The 17,532-nt window shown below is 48.6% G+C and overlaps 1 protein-coding gene across 2 annotated transcripts in view; it reads right to left on the bottom strand.

The window, feature by feature from the left end:
* The window catches only part of GRM7 (glutamate metabotropic receptor 7), a 221,306-nt gene extending 211,789 nt beyond the window's left edge, over nucleotides 1-9,517 (bottom strand). Inside the window, exon 1 of one of the 2 annotated variants that reach the window (XM_090148492.1) lies at nucleotides 8,887-9,517. In XM_090148492.1, the coding sequence (XP_090004618.1) occupies nucleotides 8,887-9,447 (561 nt within the window). In that variant the 5' untranslated portion in view covers nucleotides 9,448-9,517. The remainder of the gene's footprint in view (nucleotides 1-8,886) is intronic. The other variant, XM_031605444.2, reaches the window with a different exon arrangement.
* Nucleotides 9,518-17,532: the final 8,015 nt, after the last annotated feature.

Raw genomic sequence — 17,532 nt, 5'->3', positions numbered from 1 at the left:
CAATACATTTTACAAAGGAATTGCACTCCAATTGTACTGCATGTAAAAATACCATGCATATAATTACGAGGCTGAATTTAATAACATTGAAACAAATCTCCGTTCTGATGAATGCATAATTACTGTTATTAAAATATTTATGAAATAATAAATTTATTAGAAAGCCTTCTGCATATGAGCTTGCAGAATATTGTTCTACACGACTGCTAAAATGGCAGCAGAGAAAACAAGCTGGCAAGGCATGGAACCCAAGCACTTCCCTCTCAGGGAATAATACGGGCACAAAGATTTCCTGAGATTCCTCTCCAGAACTCGAAGAGCCAGAATAATAAATTCTCAATTTTCTATTTTCTTCCTTTGCAAATTTGTCAGTTCTTTCTACAAAGGCTGTTGAGAAAGCAAATTCCTTGTGGAGTTTTTGTTTGGTTGTTTTTTGTTGTTCTTGTTTAGGAACTGGAAAAGCACCACTGAAATGACACAGAAGTGAGAGCAGCCTCCAGCACTCATCTGGACCATCAGGGGTTTAGGCTTTAGATGAGCCTGAATCAGACAGAGGCATTTCCCAGGTCCCAGCTGACTGTTAAGCTCAAGGAGAAATCTCTCACCAAAGCACTCACAAAGTGTAGTTTTTGGTACCTAACTTCCAGCAAAGAAGAAAAGCAGAAATCTTGCTTCAGAAGGATACCTACTGCATCTTATGTTGCACTTAAGCCTCATCGCCTGCTGTGAGAGTACAGTCAAGACAAAACCAGGGAAATTTCCAGCACAGAAGATAAAAGCCACCTATTTAGGACAAAACCACCTGTTTCTTAGTCACTGGCTTTGATATTATAGGTTGGTCTCTGATTATTCTTGTTTTAGGAGGCCTCCTGGAACCAGGACAAATAGAAGCTTAAAGATGCCCCAAGGAATTAGATGGACTTTCATCCAGCTGCCATCCCACTGACACCCACCAGTGCTGGATGGACTCTCCGGAGAAAATGCTGGAAAACTGTGCTAAGAGAAGCATGTGCTAAGAGAAGCTATCTTCAGATTTATAGTCCCATTTATTTATTGGCACTCTTCTAAGAAAGGTTAGGATTAGATCTGTTGTGTATGATAGTAATAAATGGCTGCTGTAAATATCGCATATGGGGATGTATATAGTCACTTTTACACCGTATCTTCTCCATCTGAAATTTAGTTTATGAACAGCAAGATGGCTTTTCCATCTAGCCCCGGAAAGTCTGTGTTATACCACAGTCTGATTCCTCGTGCCTACAGCAATACAGGTGTGCAGTCTGACAAAGGAAGCAGAGGTAGGGGTTGTATCGAGCCATGCAAGGAGAACCTGGATCACAGTCATTTTTCAGTGCAGATCTGCAGCTTAAGGCTTTGGCTTTGTCAGCAGTTGTTATACCCACAAGCGAAAAGGCAAAAACAGTTGTAAAACAGTGAAAGCAAGATCTAAGGGCATATCTGCAGCATGCAGTGGAGCAAAGGGACCACACCAAAGGCAGGTCCAGGTTATCTTGCTTTTGAACTGAAAACAGTTAGCAGCTTCAGCAAGGCTGGGCCAGACCTGAGGCTTCAGAGGACGACTGCCCCCAGCCAGCAGCCTCTCCACAGGGCATCTCCCCCTGTCCCACCTTCATGCTGACCTTGGAACTTCTCATGCCCATCATGGGTTACACTCACCTTCCGTCACCTCCAGGCTGGGCAGCAAACTGAGTGCAACCTACTGCCTGTGCTGCTCAATGCCTTTGAGGTGGTTCTGTGTTACCAGAGCACACCCTTCCTCTACAAATCCCACACCCATGATTCTTCTAAGCCCTGGCACTGTAACAGTGTGAGATTTTCACAGCTAAGAGCTGAGCAGCCCAGTGATGCACCCACAGCAGCAGGAATGGAAGCACAGGCACGCTCCATCCAACCTGCCCCAACACAGCCTGGCACTGGGACCCACTGCTCCACGCCAGCTCCATCCCCAAGCAGTGCTCTGACAGATGGGTCACTGGTACCTACAAAAAATCTAAAAAGCAATAAATAGATAATATAGACATACAATATGTATGTCTACAAAATGATATATACACATAGGTATGTGGTCTAGTACCAGATCTGGAGGTTGGTGGCCCTGCCTGTGGCATGGGGGTTGGAACTTTTGGATCCTTGGTGTCCCTTCCAACCCAAGCCATTCTATGATTCTATATTATGTATATATAAAATATATATATTATATTATATATGAACACTTATATATATATATATATTATATATATATATATATATATATAAAACACCTACATAAACAAACAGGTTCATACAGGTTAATGCAGAACCATCAAAATGAACAGAAATCTTACAGCTCCCAACACTGCTGTAGCCTTCCTCCCCCAGTGGGTCAGATTCTCCTTTTACCAAACCCAGAGCTGTCTGACGTGCCCTACATGTGAGGCTGTATCTGTGCCTTGCAGCACAAGGCCCCCAAATGAAGGTCTCCCAGGCCTGATTCCTCTTCTATGCAGATCGAGGCCAGGCGCTCTGAGTGCCTCCCATGCTCTCAGGCACAGAGTGGTGATCTCTAATGAGAGGCACCTCACAGGCCTTTGGCATGCTCCCCAAGTTCATTTAAAAACATTCCGAAGTGAGGTCCTGGCTTGCATTTCCACCTCAGCAAAGAATACAAAGATATCAACTTCTCAACGCACGCATCCGTACAGCATGCTAATGCCTCCCCAAACATCTCAAATGACACAGCAAAAGCATCACTTATCTCAGTAGGAACTAAACGGCATTACAGGGACACCGGGCAGTGCTGCTGGAGCTGTAACAGCAGCAGTCAGCTGGTGTGAGCGGACGTGTCCAACCCTCAGGAAGGGACAGACCCAGGTGAAGGTGACTGTCACCCTCACTCCACTGCAACGCCCTGCACCCAGCCTGGGTGCACACCTTGTCTCACCCCTGGCCGTGCCATAGGAGAGGCATTCACATGATAGCCCCGAGACATGGGAGCAAGAGAAAAGTATTCAGACTGTGCCCAATGTCCATAGGTGCCACCTGCTCTTCTCAGAGCAGCACAGCCATCAGGTAGAAACTCCAGCTCTGCAGGTAGGAGAGCTCCTCCAGCAAGCTTCAGTCCATGGAAGAGCTCGTGTGGTGTCTGTGCATGAATGACCACTGCCAAGGGCTGGGGCTGCCATGTTTTAATGTGGTCATGCTTGACTGTCCCTCCTACTGGTAATTAATCATAATAGTTCTGTTGCCCTTAGCTGAAGGGTTTTCAGGACCTCGTGAATCATCAGTAGCGTGGAAGGCTTTGAGAAATACTTGTTTTTCTTCAGAATTCTCTCTGCCTGGATGCCCATTCCACCACGCTAATGACCCAACTATATTGGATACCATGCTCTCACACAGCCTTAATTACATGCTTCATATCTTCCAATATTATGATAAAATTCACCATAGTCCTATGTCTGGGACAGTCATCATTGTCACTCATTGAGATTAATTTGCGTATCACTATAAATAGAAGTAACAACGTCTGACATTATGATGCAGAATATTGCATGAGGTGGTTTTAACGCCTCCAAGCAAAACTCATTTAATAAAATAAAATATAGAATAGAGTACACGTAGTTTTACAGTATTAGGATTATGAGACTCAAAACCAGATCAATATTTCTTTCATAAAAAAATAATGCCTTGAAACGATCCCTCCATTCATCATTTCAAAGAGGTCACCTTCTTTCATTTCAAAGAGTGAACAGGGAGTAAACAGGGAAACAAAGGCACTTGCTGCATGCATGCAACCTTACCAACCCTTACCAACCAGGCTGCCCCTGCACCAGCCCAGCTGCCTGCTGACCCTTTGCTCTCATGAGCAAACTCATCCTTATACCTCTCTGCATGGATAAGCATCCATCCCCTGGCAGCACCACTCTGCTTCCTGCTGCTTCCTTGCATTCCCTTCTACCAGAATCCTATGGAACAGCACCTGAGGTGGGATTAAGAGCTGAGATTATTGCTAATGATGAACTTTGCCTTGTCAGAAATATGATTTTTACCTACAATATATTCCAGAGGCATATACTTGTAATGCCTCCAACACACCACTAGAAACTCCACATGGAAGAAAAGGAGTTGTTGACACACAGATTTTCCAGTACTTTTGAATTACACAGAGCAAATAAGACTTCACATCTGTTAAATGTAGCCAATTATTTAGGTAACAATAAAACTGCATGGACCAGGCAGGCATTAGGTGCACCAATAGCAACAAGCACCAATATTTAGAGATTTAAGGAAATTAGAGCTTGCCAAGAAACACAGAAGCCTTTTAATTTTTTTGAAAGTTTACCCTCTCCTATTTTCAGCTTTTCTTGAAATTCACTAAGAGTAACCATAAAAAGTAGTTCTCCTCAATCTTTTAAAAATTGTATCATCACTTCATTCACTAAAAGCAGCAGCATCTTACTGAAAGTTAGGAGAAGCAGCAATGAATTGGCAGTGAGTTCAAGGCCTACCATTAGCACTAGAGAAAAACAATGCTATGGCATGCTGACTTTCTCCCAACCACCAGCAAGAACCCAGGAGCCCCATGGGGGACCCTGCAGGAAATCAACTCTGCCCCAGGAATCCGCTCCTTTGGCCCAGCAGGAGGGGCTCTGCAGGGGCCTTTGGGGTTGTACCCAGGTCCTACACAGACACCAATATCTGGGCACACGTGATGTGAGTGGGAAGCTTTAACCAAGTGATGGGGAGAGCAAGAAAACTCTTATTGTGGAGCGAAGGAGAAGCTGATCGGATTAAAATCACCTGGAAATGATACAAACACACATTCTGAAGCAATTCTCATAGAGCTCTCACAATCCTCCACTTGGCAATGCTGGCCCACCAGAGCAGGACCTGGTGGCCACTAAAATGCCCCATGCGGGTCCCTGAGGCCAGCTGTGATCCAGCTGCAGCCCAGCCACACAGGCAGCCCCAGTGCACCAGCAGGATCCACCCTTGGGTTCCACTGGGAAAGGCACACCCCCTCCTAGGGAAAGAAGTGCCCAGCTCAGAGCCGCACTTGTAAGCTGTATTCCTTTCCAAATAATCTCATTTCTCCCGGTCTCATTGTGTCTACAGCAGAAAGCAGGCACTGCAACTTCCATCCTTCTCACTTAGTACCGAGGTACCCGCAGAAGGAAATACAGTAAAAACACCCAGGGGATTCTAAGGAGTTTCAATTTACGCTTCCAATCTAGTCGTACACCTTCATCCCACTCTGTTTTCTAAACTGTTTCCTGAAGGGGCACAGTAATGCATCTTATGGGCCACAGGAACCATCGCTGATGTAAAGCAAAAGGCATTCAGATGAAGCACAGCTGCTGATTGACTATTTAAAACTACATCCACCAAGGACAGAAACCTGGAGAACTAATTAGTTCATTATTAAAGCCTGTAATGAGAAGTCTGCAGTTCTAAGGGTGTCCAAAAATGAGTTTTCCAGTATATAAAAAAAAGAAACCAGCATGCTGATTCTCTCCACACTGCATGGTTTAACTCATAGAAGATATGATACATCTGGCATTGTTTCAGCATAGTTACTGAATTTCATGGAGTTGAATTCACAGGGAAACCTATGACACTGTAAAGTAACAATTTATTCTTTTACAATGTGAAACCAGCAGCCTAAAAAACACATCGCCTTGAAATCTCCGATGCGTTTAGAAAGAGCTTCCCAAATTGTTTGTCTTATTTTTAGAGCAGATATTTAATTTACAATCTGCACACTGCTTATCTCATGCTCTCACAGAATTGTAATGTGAAGAAGTCATCCTACTTGACACACTTCAGTATTTATGCCTTTCCATCTCCATGCTCCGCCGCACGCATCGCTCCTCCTGTTGCATCCATGCTGCACCCTGGCAGAGATGACGCAGCCCTCTTCTCCAAATTTGCAGCTTAACAAACATTCACAAACGACATTCTGCAGCGTCCTAGAAAAATCTATGACAAAGCATCACCTTCCACACAGCAAAGGAAACGCAACTTCTTGCACAGAAGCCCACAGCCTTCAGCAAGGCAGCGTGACGACCGTGATGGTTCCAGCCCATGGCTGCAGCACCCAGCAACGCTGCCCAGGGCTGGGAACGTGGCGGTCTCCCCTCCCCACTCTGCTTCTGAGAGGAGGAAATGGAATAACAACGAGGTGCTAAAAGCAAGCATTCAGCCGGAGACACCCCCCATCTCCATCCCTTTCACAGCCAGTCACTGTCAGGCCCAGGCTGCTGCCTTCAGAGCAGGGGATGCTCCCAGCAGGGTCAGCGCCAGACCAGCTACTGGTGGGATGCTCCCAAACATCCAAACCAAAGCGTCTTGCTTGAGGTCCACACAAAACCGACGGCAAAACCAGACCCTGAATTCAGGCTGAAAGACTTCTTCCTTCCTCTAAATCCTGAGCAAGGTTGCATCTCTCATCAGCTGTAATTGTGGAAGAGAAATCCTCGTGCACTTGGCCTTTGGAGGCACACTGCCCTCCCTGGCAGCTCCCGCACCTGTCACAGAAAGACCTGCACATCCCTTGTGCCCCACAGAGCAGCGACCTGCTCCATCACACAGCCACAGCCGGGGAGCAGCATCCCTCATGGGGCTCAGCCCTTCCCCAGGCTCCAGGCAGAGCCCTGCCCCAGCCCATCCCAGCTGCCCTCACTGAGGGTGCCACTCAGCTCCAAGAGATGCAAGGAGGACTTGTCCTTTGATCACACAGAAAATAAACCAACATATCTAATGCAGATCCTTTGCATCTTTTTTTTTTTTTTTTTTTTTTTTTTAACCAAACAAAAGCTTCCACACAGCTTCAAACAGAATGGCACAGATGAATTCAAGTCAGAGGACCTCACTATAGCTTTCCCTGCTGCTGCACCTGTTGGCATTGGCTGGAGATGCTCCCAGAGCTCTGTGCTGTATCAGGAACAGATGAGTGAGCTGCACGCACGGCTGCTGCAATTCCATATGCAGAGAGCAAGAGGAATGGCCCAAGTCCTACCCTTCCTGCAGAGAAAGCCCATAAGCATCAGTAGCTGCCTGAGGAAACCCCGCTGTGCTCTGCGTGGGTTATATCCATTTCTTTCCCCATGCATTGAGGTACAGCGTGAGTACTTCGGTTCTCTTCCAAAACACTGTCAGAGAAATGCAACCACCAGTAATGTCTCTTTGCAGAGGCCTCCACAAATGGAAGGAGACATCAGGGAAAAGGCAGCCTATGCACAAAACCAAATGTCTGGGAGCCCCCACCCCCTCACCACAGGGTCAGCAAATGCTGCAGGGAGCTACAAGAGCCACACGGCAGCAGAAGCGAATGCATTTCAGCAAATGTGCAGGTTAACAAGTTTGTTGCTGTGTATCTTTCCAGTACCTCACTGCTTCTCACTTCCCACACAACTGCACTCTGTCGCTTAACAGGTCCTCTCCTGCTCCTACCTCAAAATATTTCTTATTTCTCCCTGGCTGGGACGTGCTCTGAACTGTGCTTTGAAGGATGAGAAAGATGAGAGTTCTAGCAGTTCTAGCATGCAGAAAATGTGCTTAAAGCAGGCAGAACCAATCTGCAGATACATACTCAGAGAGAGATCTCAGTGTGCACCAGTTCCTGCATTCTGGATGATTTGGATAAAGAGCAATTTGGAACAGATGCTTAGTCACAATATGTTAAAATGTTTAGAGATATATAAATATCACTACGTGCAGGAACTGCTCAAATGCCTCATTTTCTGCAAACTCCCTTATGTAACATCAACACCACCGAGGATCTCGCAGGTACCGTGCTGTTACGGGAGGGCTCGGAGTGCCCGGGCTTCCCTTCCCAACGGGATTTCAGCGCCCAGGATTCGCCCGTGGCTGCGGCTCGGTTCGGACAGCTGCCGGCCCACTCAGCCATCCTCCGGCACAACTTCGGCCCCGGTTCGGGGGGAGCCGGGACCGCAGCCCACGGAGGGCTGTCGGCAATGGGAGAAGCGCGGAGCGAAAGGAGAGCCGCGCAAACAGCAGCCTCAGGAGACAGCATCCCAGCGCCGGTACGGCCGCGCAAATTGCCGGGGATTCAGCGCACCGCAGTCTGCCGGGCGGGGGAGGAGAGCGAGGCAAACAGAACCGCGTCCTTCGTGCTCTCTGGGAAGAACGGACAGCACCGAGACCAGAGCGACCGGGCAGGTTCCGCACCGCGCCGGGCGGCTGCCCCAGCCCCGGGGATGGGGACGCGGAGCGGCGGTGGCTGCTGACACCAGATGGGCTCTGCCGGGAAAACCTCCACAAGTTTCCAGCCGGGAAAAGCGGGGGATATCTCCGCCCGCTGCAAAAAGAAAGAAAAAAAAAAAAAAAAAAAAAAAAAACAACCAGCCAAAATAATAAAAATAACCCCACCAGCACCTTCCGCGTGCGAAGGCGGAGGATAGGAAGCGAGAAACTCCGCCGCTCGCGATGCATCTGGTGGCGGTGCTGCCGCTGTCCCCGCGCTGCGCAGCGCCCAGAGGCGGCGGATCCCCTGGGGGTGGGGGACGAAGCCCCCCCCCGGTCCCCGGCCCGGCCGTACCCCGCCGCCGAGCCATATTTCTCTCTAACGCAAACCCGTCTCAATCACCGCCTTTATTTTTTCCTCTCCTCCTTTCCTTTCACGGATTGCTTCTTGCAAATGGGGCGATAAATCCAGAAAGTGCCATGCACCGTAGAGAAGGGAGACGGGGGAGGATGCTGGCATAGAGGGGGCGGCTGGGAGGGAAACGAGAGGCTCCGGAGGGGAAGCGAATGAAGCACCTGAGGGGGCGCGGGCAGAGTTCGCCTCCGCCGCGCGGCTCGGCACGGCTCGCTTCGGCGCGGCTCGTTCGGTTCGGCTCTCCGCTACCCGGCGCCGCGCAGCCCTACCTGGAAGAGCCGGAGGATGTTGGCCACCATAATAGACACGGAACTTCCCGACGCCCCGATCACTCCAACTACTTTCTCCGGCTTGACGAAGACGGGCGGCTCTCCGTTGGTGCACCTCACGTCGGAGGTGTCCTTCTGGATGAGCGCCTGCACGAAGGTGAGCGACTGCTCCAGCGCGTAGGTGTCTCGGGAGCAGGTGTCCAGGATGCGAGCGCCCAGCGTGACATTGGGCAGCAGCTCCGGGTCGCTGTTGATCTGGTCCAGGGCGTAGAGCATCGCTTCCAGCCTGTGGATGCCGTTCTCCTTCTTAATGTCCCCGCAGGGCACGCCCGGGGGACCTTTGGCGTGGACAGGGAAGAGCCCCCCCAGCGTGATGTCCCCCTCCAGCCGGATGGAGTGCGGCGCGTACATCTCCTGCCCCAGGGCCGCCTCGGAGAGCAGGAACTCCAGCAGGCAGCAGGGCAACTTCACCAGAGTCAGGAGCCGCAGCAGCCTGCCCAGGCGGAGCATGGTGCTGCCGGTCGCCCCCGGGCGCTGCCCCGCGCCCCCCTGCGCCTTCATCCGCCCTCCGGGCGCGACGCGGGGCTCGGGGCGGGATGCGGGGCTCCGGCCGCTCCCGCCCGCCGCTGCCTCCGCCGCGCTCCGCGGCAGCTCGGCACAAGGGAGCCGCGCCGTGCCGCTGCCGCTTTAAATGGTGGCCGGGGCCTCTCCGCCCCCCGCCCCCTCCGCCGCCCCGCCCCGGGGCCGCCGCTGCGCAGGATGCGGCCGAGCCGGGGCCGGGCGTGGAGGCGGTGCGGCCGCGGTAGCTCCGGCAGTTCGGACCCGCGGGGCTACAGGTGGAGGAGTGCGGTCCGGCGGAGCCGGCGATGGATGGGCAGCACCAGGGACGTGCGGAGCTGGGGATGGATGGGCAGAAACGGGGGCGAATGGGCAGAGCCGAGGGCGTGCAGAACCGGAGCAGCCTCGCTCCCCGGCTCCTGGAGCCGGGGCAGGGCGGGCGGAGGGCGAGAGGAGCCCCCGGTCACCGAGGAGCCGCGGCCAGCCCGGCCCCGGCAGCCGGAGCGATGTTCCGGCCAGCCCTCGGCGTCAAAGCGGAGAGCCCGGCTCTGCCATGGGAGCGCATCCTCCTTGCCGCTAATACCGGTGGAGCCAGTGAGGAGAAGGAGGAGTTTGGATGTAACCCCATATTCCCGAAACCGAAGTAATGCAGCTGAACTCATGCTTTTTTTTTTTTTTTTTAAGAGCTCCAGACCCATTTTGTCCCGTGCTTCAAGATCTCAAGGATGCTAGAACATCTGGTTTTGTCCCGTTCAGCCCCGAACTGTAATAGCCAAGGAGATGACACCTGTTGCTGTTCTCAAGCAGCAAATCCATATCCTGATCCCTTCCCAACTCGAGAGTAATGCAAAATACAGCTCTGGTGTCTGGTTCCTGCCAGGCCAAGCACGTATTTTTGGAAACTGTCTTTCATTCCTTCTGCGCGAACACTGGGTCAAGCAGAGCTGCTGTTCATCATCCTGCCTGCTCCAGCTGCAGCCCTGATGTGTTCCCCTCACAGCTGTGGGCCTGCCTGCATTCCAGTTTTCAGCCTTTTTCCTTTTCCCTGTGTCCATTTGGCAGAAGTTACTGAAACCAGGTTTTCCAGAGTGTTGCTCCTCAGTTCCACCTCACACATATATTCCTCACTGAGGGAGGGTGCATGGGGAGCAGCAGCAGAACTGGCAGATGTAGCAGGTCCAGGGGTTTTGCAGCAGGGCCAGAATGTAACAAGGATAACCACCAATAAAAGCAGCTGGAGTTCTCTTCCAGAAACTGTTCTGGGGGCTTAGCACCAAAATGTACTTTTTCCATGGACTGAAAAATCTCGTTAGAGACTAGTTCTTAGTAATTTCACTACTGTGATCCGTGCGTGCCATCACTCAGCCTTTATTTATCGGCTTTATTCCTCACACAGAGAAAGCACAGCCACGCTGCCTCAACAGATCAGTACTTGCCCACTGCTGCCCTGGGACCCTCAGGGTCAGACACCCCTCATTCTCCAGCCCCACCAGCCAGAGCTGCCCAGCCAGTGCCAGCAATGCCCACACACATCTCAGCTCTGTGCATGGGCTCAGCTGCTGCTCAGTGTCAGCAGTTCCTCCTGAACCATTCCTCGATAACATCAGCCTCAGCCCCTTTCACATCTCAATGTGTGTGATTGAATGTAAGCTCTTCAGTGCCTATTTACCTCTTGCCCACTCGAAGCTCCTCATCGAGAATCTTTGCTGTATTTATTATCATTAAAAAATCCCACTCTAGTGGCTGTTCAGGAGAGGTTGCAAGCACGACTCAGGCTTGCCTTAAGTGCTCAAGCTTCAGAAAGAATTTAAATATAAACCACCTTTTCTAATAGATCACATTGTTTTGTGGGATGCTACTATCCGAATTTAGAAGTTTTTTTAAGGTTTTTTTTTTTTTTCCTATTTTCTTTTTGGCAAATCCATGCTTCGTTTTGCAGGAAGCTGCCTCATCATTTTGAGAGCTTTCTTGCTTTTTAACCTTTTATTTTTTTTTCCTTGGGCAAATCCACAATTACATTCAACATGTTTATCCTCTCAGAATTGCAGAAGACCCATCTGCCGTCTACTTCATGGTTCTTTTCATCACACCCTGGTTACCTAAAAAATTAGACTATGTATTCCACAGCAGATTCCCTGTGGGAACATAGAAAATTACACACTTGATCAAGGTAGACCTGGGATCTGTCCTAGCCTGGTATCTTGCCTTGGAACAGCAGCAGATGCTGCAGAAGAAAAGACAGGAGCTCCGCAGCATGCAGATGCCTTTAATCTGCTCCTACCATAAATCTCATCCTGGTCTCTCATATATAGGAATTGGTTTAAACCATGAAGCATGAAAAATTATTTTAATTACATTCCAAATTTTATCTAGTGAATCATTACTCTGGATATTCTAGATATCCATAAACACTCCCAGTCCCTTTTCCATTTGGTTTCAATGGCATCTGGTGGTAACAAATACCACAATTTGATTGGACACTGCCTGAAAAGAAATCCTGCTTTTGCCAGTTTTCTATTTCCTGCTTTATAAATGTAAGTCTTAAAGCAGTCAGTAATCTCCCCTTTATTGTGCATGTTCTCCTTCCACTGCATGCAGTTTTCTACCTACATACGTTCGGTGCTTGCAGCCAATAACCCAATCACCTGCATATCTGTGACTGCCATGATTTACTTTGAAGGAACTTGTCATTTGGTTTGGATTATTGAATGCCTGGAGGTGAAACGACACCGGCTAAATACCATCTTCAACACAGCACTCACACGTCATGACATATCACAACATATCTGTGCTTCAGAACCCGCACTGCACGGCAGCCCCTGTCCTGTTGGATCTAAAAAGCATTTCTCCTCAACTACCACCCACCAGAACGGTTCTCCTCCGCAAGGATTCAGCCCCTGGTTCCTCAGCATCCATTAGATTCTGTCCACTCCAGGCTGAACTTCCCCACTCTTAAAGCTGTCAGTGAGGATTTAGAGTTACAACATACTAAATCACGTTAAACTTGTATCCCTAATCTGAAATGACTCTCAGAAAGCAATGTTATTACAGTAAAGCCGCAGACTGACAACGCTGTATATATTTAATGGGAATATTGATAGAAGCATATTTTTATTTTTCCACTGGTGGGAAAGTCGTTTCAATGTTATGCTTAGTATTTCACCTCATAATTAGTCATTCTTGCACTAAATCAAATTCCCAGCAAAAGTCACTCTCTGAGTTCCCAGAGAGCGGCGAATGCTTTCTTTAGATGCCCTAATTCAGTGCTGGAGCTGTGCTCACACTGGAGCAGGGTGTGGGCCTGGTGTGATAGGAATGAAGCTATTCCATATCTCTCCCTGAAAGCAATAGGGGAGGAGAGGGCTGCAGGGCACACGAGCAGTGCTGTCCCTGCCCCCAGCTCTGGGGATGCCCTCTGCCGCCCACCACGAAGGTTTGCTTCACAAAAAAAACCCCAAAATGAGATATAAAACAGAACTTCACAAAAATCCTGACCTGATCTTTTCAGCAAGGGAATTCGTTTACAAGTAAACCGCTAGTGGTTAAACACATCCAAAAGCCAAGTCACAAACATTTCTTAACTTGTCTGTCAAGTAAGATCATGGTTTCAGCCAAATTGGTACCGGATAAGAAAAGGCACTGCCAGAAAGATATCAGCATCCTTTGGGGAGCAGCACCATTTCCATCACAAGAAGACCTGACCCGCATCTACTTTCAAAGAAGCTGTATAATTAAACATTGCTTTTATGTGGGCAGCTGGCGGGGTGAACACAAAATCGTGTTACGTCGGACCCATGGAAGCAAAACAAAGAGCTGTGGAAAAGCAGAAGAGAGAAATAAGACAATATTTCACATTTTGGTAATGTAGCATGCTGTTGCCGTGCATGGTTGGAGGTCATTTTGAACAACTGTAATGGACATGGTACAAGCAATTAATTTGTTGGGTGAAGTCAGTGTTGGGACAGCAGCCAGAGTGCCTGCTTATCTGGCGTTTGGAAAATAATGAGTTTTTGGAGCAGAGGCTCCTGAAAAATCCTGATCCTTAACTCAGTGTTTGGCTGAAGCTGTTTACAAAGAGAAAGTGTCAGCGCAGTGCTGGCTGCCAGGGAGGTGGGGAGAGCAAATCCTCTTCAAGGATGCAGCGGCCTGGATCTTTTGATAGATCCAATCTCATGTAGAGTCAGATCTAGCAAAACGTGTGCATGTATTTATATTTATATTGTTATTATAAGCTACTAGATAAAAATGTTGTATTTTTATATATTAAATATGAATTATTGATTGCATATTTATTATATACGCATGAAGACTGTAAATATAAAATAAGTGTTAGGGGTTGTTCTTAATTCTGTGCAGAAATACACATTGGGCACCTCGTGCTGGAACACAGAGCACCTGGCCTAGCATTCTGCAGCAATGTGTGATGCGGTCCCATACAAAACCAAATGGATGGAGCAGTGTGGCTCAGCAGGCTGATCTCAGCTCCCTTCTGGAGAAGAACATTTACTTGATTCTTATGCTTTAAAAGGCCCACAGATTTACACACACAGTTATTTTCCATTTCCAGCTGTCTCCTGGGTCCTGCCCCCTCTGCACACACTGCTAGCACTTGAGGAGGAGAACCCCCCAGCTGCAGGCCTGGGCTGCAGCCAACCTGCTGCACCAGAGCCATTGGGTGCCATTGCAGCACCCCCCCTTCATTAGGGCTGTGAGCTGAGCCCATGGATGCAGCACACTTAGAGAACTGAGTCACAGTGCAAGGGCTGGATACCACCTTCCACACTGCTGCACGGCTACAGTTAACGACGTTTTAAAATTAATACATTTTCGTCCTATTTCTCTCCCAGCATTTGAGCCTTTCCAGGCAGGCCCCTGTGTTCCCCAGCCACGTAGGACACACATCCCCCTGAAGTGCCATCAGTACCTGTCCCATTGCTCTGAGAGCCATCCAGGCATCAGAGGAGAATGAATCAATCAATTATGCAGGAGACACTTTAAAACTGTTCCTCTGAGATGGCAAATATTTCAAAGAGGCAGCTCTATTAGATGGGCACTTCAGCCAAATCATTACAATCCCTGCAATCCACTGAGAACAGTAACTTTTTCCTCTCAAACACTCACTATTATCTCAGTTTCTGATTTACTAGGAATATTCTGATTCACTTAATCCCCACAACACCTGCAATGCTGATGGAGTTTGCACGCTCTCAGGAGTGAGACCAGGTGGTTTTCTCCACCTGCCCAGAGCTCGGTGACAAGATGAGCCACCAGGCAGCCCCCACAGGCAGCTCCATGGGTGCAGAGCTGGGGTCCCCCATGGGAGGCACCCGGGGGGGGGCAAACACCCTCCTCCCATCTGCTTCTCTTCAGTGTTTCCCTCAAAAAGCCCCAACACCCACCTAAAAAGAAACACCCAGGCTGCAAAATCAGCCTCTGGGAAAGCCAGTCACGCTTGCTCCTTCCGCCTACTCTGCACATGCTGTGATGGCATCCTTAATGAAGGGATGAAACACTCCTTGCTTTCCTGCTGAGCCTCCACCCCACTGTGCAGTCCCACCCCCCCGTGCAGCACTCAGTCCCCAGCCCCCCACCCACTGCTTGTTTAGGAGCAGTGAATACACACCTGCACGTAGGTTATGTTATGATTAACTTCACCTGTATGAAAGCAGGGCCAGAAAGGTTTTGTTGGTGAGCTGCTTGCAGAGGGGCCCACCAGACCACATCACAATTAAAACTCACGTTCAAAGCCATAACCAAAACTGCATCTTCACCCTTCCTGACTTTAAAACTTACACCATTTTCGGTATTTACTTGCTTTTATTTAAATAAAGAGAGTTGGTTTGCCGCACAACAGAAAGCCATATGTGTAATTTAATACATTTTGTTGATGATGATTTTTTTTTTTTTTTAAATAGAGTTACTGAAAACTCAATTTCATACACAGAAGCATCACATCCCCAGGGGCTGCTAAAGAGCTTCACCTCTGTGAGCAGCTCGGACCGCCAGCTGCCCAGCACTGCTTGCTATTAGCTGACTGCATGCACTGAGCCACCTCAGTCTCACCCATGGAACAAGGTGCCGTGATACCAAACGCTATCACAGCTGGCACTCATCTTAATTAGTTCTGACAAATCTTGATAATGAATCATTGAGGATATGAGTTAAGCATAAAATAAAGCAAATAGCAAGGATCTTATGTAATTCTCACTATTCCGATGGCTGTAGAAATGGGGTTGTGAGGTTTTTTTGGAACGTTTTATAACAGAAATCATGAGCGTTTGCAAATCGGAAATCATTTTTTAAGGTCTCTTGGCTGTGTCCTTTTGATAAGGATGCAGGTGCTTCCCCTTGCCTTCGGGGCTCCCGTGGTGTTCCTCCCAGGGCTGAATTTGTGCCTGGGTTGTGAGGTTTAGCACTCATGGGGGTCCCTGCCCCGTTCCTGATGGCACAGCACTCCTTCCCCACCCGCTGCTCCTCTCCCAGCTCCTCGTGTCTGTCCATCACAGCCATATGAAAGCACGTTTAAACAAAATCAAGATGTGCTGCAGGCTGTGCTCATCACTGATCCTCAGCTATTGAGATTTCCATGTCCCAAGTGGCAATCTAGCAATTTCTGAGCACTCCTTCTTCAAGATTTGCTGCATTTTCCACAGGAAAAAGAAATATTTTGCCGTGTCTGAAAAGGTCTCCATCCCTTATGTGCAAATCCTTTTTTTTTTTTTTTTCCCTGGGATTCTTTGTTAGTGTAATTATTGAAATGAGATTTTTCAAATCTCATTTCAGGGACTGGGAAAACATAGGTGCTCAATTTCCTCTCCCAGGAAATCCTGAGCTAATGAAAGCTTGCCAGGCAGATTGCTAGAGCTAAACTGGCGTAGAAAGGAACCCCAGACAACTTGAAGCAATCACAAAACAAAACCAAAATTCTCATTACTAAAAACCCATTGGCTTGCAGCAGCAGGACACACACAGCTAAATTAATGAGATCAGAAGGATGTGGCTTCAGGCAATGTGCTCAGAGGTGCTGGGCTTGGGTGTGAAAGTAGGTGAGCTGCTTCCAGATCCAGCTCTGATGAGAACTGCCAGGCAGGCTGACAGGCTCAGACCTGATCCACTTCCACGGAGGTCGATGAAAACTCATTAATTTTAAAGATCAGACCATTAATTTGAAAGCCACTGACAGAGCAGCAAGAGCGGGTCTGAGGACCGAAATAACACAGAGGCAGAGGACATCCTTGCAGTCTCCTCAGATGAATCCTGTAGCTGAGTAGAAGCAGAACGAGGTTAAATCCCTTAACCAGGAGACTGAGCATGCCACAAGTGATACAGGAAGAGCACGCGTGAGTATCAGTATAGAACCATAGAATCATAGAATTGCTCAGGTTGGAAAAGACCTTCCAGATCATGAAGTCCAACCTCAACCTAACCATAGTACCCTTACTCTACTGACCCACTGCTAAATCATGTCCCTGGGCATATTTTATGCCTAAGAGAAAATGGATTTAAATCGTCAGTTAGTTTAGATGCTTCAGGTCAACCAAAACAAGCTTTGTGATCCAAATCAGAAATTTGCAATGGCACGTTTTCAATATTTCTGCTTTTTACAATAAAATAGAAGGAAATTCTATCAGCCCTCGAAATGACTAGAAGAAGGGATGTCAACGTGTAGATGGGTTATGTGTGAGCTGCACTGCAGCGGTGGCAGCCCGTGCTCCATGAGGACAGTCTGTAGGGGCAGCTTGGCATGCAGGACCACGGCTGTGGAGCAGCTGTCCCTGCCTCGGGCTGGCTCTGCTCTGGGTTGGGTGCCCGTGGGGTGTAGTAGGGGTGCTGTTGGAGCATGTTTGTAGGCAACAAACAGAAAGTATTTTATTGCCATGTGAACAGTCGAGAACAAAATCTGATACAGATATTGGATCAAACCCTGTACTCTGTGGCAATCTAATTTTATCCTGACATGTTGATTGCTTGCTCTTCATCTGTGGTTGCTGTCCCAAAGGGTGCGAAGTGAGAGAAGCTGTATTTTCTTTCCTTAAGAAGATGACAGAAAATAAATTCAGAAGAACACCCAAGAACAATGCGGGTTTT

The sequence above is a fragment of the Phasianus colchicus genome, chromosome 11 (assembly GCF_987193195.1).
Source record: "Phasianus colchicus chromosome 11, bPhaCol1.hap1.1, whole genome shotgun sequence".
In the NCBI taxonomy this organism is placed as follows: Eukaryota; Metazoa; Chordata; class Aves; order Galliformes; family Phasianidae; genus Phasianus; species Phasianus colchicus.
The sequence above is the reverse complement of the archived record's forward strand: the minus strand, read 5'-3'. Positions and strand labels throughout refer to the sequence as shown.